Source organism: Mandrillus leucophaeus, unplaced genomic scaffold, assembly GCF_000951045.1.
Source record: "Mandrillus leucophaeus isolate KB7577 unplaced genomic scaffold, Mleu.le_1.0 Scaffold125, whole genome shotgun sequence".
Classification (NCBI taxonomy): Eukaryota; Metazoa; Chordata; class Mammalia; order Primates; family Cercopithecidae; genus Mandrillus; species Mandrillus leucophaeus.
The window spans coordinates 2056913-2060746 of record NW_012100876.1 but is presented as its reverse complement, the minus strand read 5'-3'; the positions used below and the strand labels follow the sequence as shown (position 1 = coordinate 2060746).

The following is a 3834-nucleotide window of genomic DNA, read 5'->3' as shown; positions in this document are numbered from 1 at the left end:
AAAAAAAAAAAAAAAAAAAAAAAAAAAAAAAAAAAAAAGGATATATATATCCTTGCTAAGACCCAGAGTCAGCTCCATGTTCACAACAGGGTCCCAGATGTAATGATAAAGTCCTGTTTCTAGAGATGCAGGCTTTAACCCTAGCTGAAATGTTTTAATTGCTTTTAAGAGAATATATCCATAGCATTGAGTGATAAAATACTAATTATTTTTAAGGTCTCGAGATAGAAGATCAGGTCAGAACTTTTCAGATTTGTTTATAGGGCTGAACACAAAGTATCTATCCAATTACACAGGACAAAAGATCTCCTTTATTTTATTTTATTTATTTATTTATTGGCCATTTTCGACAACAGCCCTAGAATCAAGCATTCCTGCATTCCACTCCAGGTCACACCCTATCTAAGGGCTGCCCTAGGGACCTCTGCCTGATCTCCCTGCTTCTACTCTGATACCTACCTTCCTGCATCCCATCACAGAACATCTGTTCTCCACATACCAGCCAGTTAGCCTTTATCTAAAACATAAAGCAAATTCCAACACCCACTTTATCAAAACCCTCAGGGACTTCCCAACTTACTCAGTATAAAAGCCAAGGTCTTTGCCATGGCCTTTAGGTTCCTATATGATCTGGCTTGTGGTTACCTCATGGCAACCCTCATTGCCTTCCAGCCCCAGTGGCTTCCTTGTGCTCCTGAAACACATCACGCGTATCTCCAGCTCAAGGCCCTTGCACCTGCAGATCCCTTTGCCTGCAAGGCCCTTATCCCACAAATCTGCAGAGCTTGTTTCCTCAGTTCCTTCAAACCTCTTATCAAATGTTATTAGAGGCCATCTGACCACCTATCTAAAACAAAAACAGTAAGCTCCCATCATACTGAATCCCTTATTGTTTTTCTCCTACGAAAACACTTGCATATTCGGTTAACTGCCTGGTTCCCCCTCTCAAATGCAAGCTTCGAGGGGGCAAACCTTGTCTGTCACATTCTCCAATGCACCTGTAGGGCTAAGAACACTGCTCAGCACATAGTAAGCCCTCAAATTAGGGGCTGAGTTAAGATCAATGGGATATTTTCAGTCCATTTATGTATCTGCTATGCACCTACAGCACAACCAACGTGAAGTTCTTTTTGGCATTTGTCAGTGCTTTTTTTTGAGACCGAGTCTCACTCTGTCGCCCAGGCTGGAGTGCAATGGCGCGATCTCGGCTCACTGCAACCTCCACCTCCCAGGTTCAAGTGATTCTCCTGCCTCAACCTCCCAAGTAGCTGGAATTATAGGCATCCACCACACCTGGCTAATTTTTATATTTTTAGTACAGACAGGGTTTCACCATGCTGGCCAGGCTGGTCTCGAACTGCTGACCTCAGGTGATCTGCCCGCCTCAGCCTCCCAAAGTGCTGGGATTACAGGCATGAGCCGCTGCACCCAGCCTGTCAGTGGCTTCTAACTGTAACAATAACTAACATCATGACGTGCCAGATCCCGTATTAATAGCTTAACTCTGTTATACTACTTAATGAAAATGCAGCCTTCCTTTTTACTTCCATATCTCAAGGCATATAACATACAACATACGTGGAAGGGTCCTAAAAACTATAAATCGTTACACAAATGCTAACTTATTAAATCCACACTGGGTCAGACAACATGCACTCTGACTACATTCCACACTTTCTAGTTGAGTGGCCCCAAGCACTGTGTTGAACCTCTCTCAACTGCAATTTCTAGTCAATAAAGTGAGAATCATAAAAAGAAAATAACAGGTAACAATTAGTGACCATTTCCTGTATGTCAAGCGCTTTATATTTGCTTCCTGTATTGTCAAATGTATTAACTTTAAAGCTCATGACTCCACATATTAGGTACTATTATTAAGTGCCTTGCCCAAGGTCATGAAATTAGTAGATACTGGAGCCAAGAAACACTATACCTATGCCATGCTGCCGCCCTTGGCCTGGTAGCAATGATGCTGAGATGACTCACGTAATAAAGTTCTGTGCCTGTTATTAGCCTTGTCACTACATTCCATGTATTTTGGGCATGCCGCCGTCAAATACACAGGGCTCTGATTTGCCTTGTCTGCTAACTTTCGGACTATAAGCTTTCTGAAAGTAGGGACTCCTTTTACATCCGAGTCTCCAAAATCTATACGGAAGGTGTTCGGTAGAAGTCTGGTGAATGTTAATGATCATGTCTCTTTTATCTCTTTGACTCTCACATCTTGCCCAGTAATCGCACATAGTAAGCACCTAATACTTCGTGAATAAATTATGGGGAAAGAACTGAATGTACATGGGCAAGGATCAAAGTGCAATTTGAGTAAGTTTTGTATTGCATTCTTTTGTCGTTGTTGTTCGGTAAAGGAGCAGTGTGAGAGGCTGGGTGCAGTGGTTCACGCCTGCAATCCTACCACTTTGGGAGGCCGAGGCAGGTAGATCACTTGAGGTCAGGAGTTCCAGAGCAGCCTGGCCAACATGGTGAAATCCTGTCTCTACTAAAAATACAAAAAATAGCCGGGCGTGGTGGTGGGCGCCTGTAATTTCAGAGAGTCGGGAGGCCGAGGCAGGAGAATTACATAAACCCAGGAGACGGAGGCTGCAGTGATCCGAGATCGTGCCACTGCACTCCAGCCTGGGCGACAGAGCAAGACTCCGTCTCAAAAAAAAAAAAAAAAAGAAGAAGAAGAAAAAGAAGCAGCAGTGTGAGAGAGTGGGAGGAATTCCGAGTTCCAAGTGACAAGCAGAGGCCCTTGGCTTGAATCTGGGGTCGGTTATTACTGGAACCCGAACCAAGCCCCTTCCCTCCGGAGACGTCTATTTTCTAAGCTCCTTATGTCCAGGGACCCCGACCTCGCCTGACGACAAGAAAACGTCAACTTCTCAGAAAAGTTCTTCCTCTAAGACCCCACTGTCCTCTGTAGGATGGAGCTACAAGGCGCTAGCCGACCGGTTGCCGGGCAACACGGGCTGGGGGCGGGGTCGCAGGGGGCGGAGTCCCGGGGCGCGGCCGGCGGAGGTTCCGGGGTTCACCGGGGCCCGGGCTCCCTGCGGGTGGGAGCGGTTACCTTGCCCGCTTGGGTGGCGGCCGCGAGGCACGGGTGAGTCCCGTCGTAGCGCCCTATGGCCACCATGCGGGGGCTGATTTTGTGGCGCAGTTTCAGGGTGAACACAGGCAGCAGCATGATGGCGGCGGCTTAGGGGAGGAGGGCTGGAGGCTCAAGGCCAGCGCAGCGCAGCCGGCTTCACGCGGCCAGGTGAGGCGTGCAGAAACACTACCTGCCGGGCCCCAGCCGCCTCACGCCTGACGCGAGACAGCGCGGGACGAATCCGTCCACGTACCGCCTGCTGCTCCTGCGGCTGCGCAGACCCGTCCGCTCCTTCTGCGGCTGCGCGGTAGAGCCGCGGCGCCTTGTGCGGCTGCGTGGTGGAACCCCTGCTGGGCTGCGGCTGCAGTTGATTCCCACTGCGGTTATTTACCCCTGTGAGTTGAACTCCACTGATGAGCCTACAGGTTCAGCCCCGAGGCTTCCCCTTCCAGCACCACAACCAAACTGCAGCCTGCAAACTTCACACAATGCTACCCAACTCCAGAGAGTCATTAATTCAAGATTTATTTCTTGAATGTCGGCTCTGTCCCTTGCTTTAGCCGTTGTGTGGAGGAAAACCATACCAATCCTTAGACTCACGTTCGGTTTAGGGCTCCTGGTAAGGCTCCCTATATATTTTTAAGTGCAAACCTGCAAAATTGAAAAGTGACCAACAAAATTTCCTTGAGGGCCTATTGTGTGTCAAACACTGTTCTAGGTAATAAATAGCAAACAAAAGACAAACC

At 47.9% G+C, this 3834-nt stretch overlaps 1 protein-coding gene across 1 annotated transcript in view; it reads right to left on the bottom strand.

Moving 5' to 3' along the window:
- The window catches only part of BBS2 (Bardet-Biedl syndrome 2), a 32842-nt gene extending 29426 nt beyond the window's left edge, over positions 1-3416 (bottom strand). The window contains exon 1 of the mRNA XM_011971900.1: positions 3068-3416. Within this exon, the coding sequence (XP_011827290.1) occupies positions 3068-3184 (117 nt within the window). The 5' untranslated portion in view covers positions 3185-3416. The remainder of the gene's footprint in view (positions 1-3067) is intronic.
- Between the last annotated feature and the right edge of the window lie 418 nt (positions 3417-3834).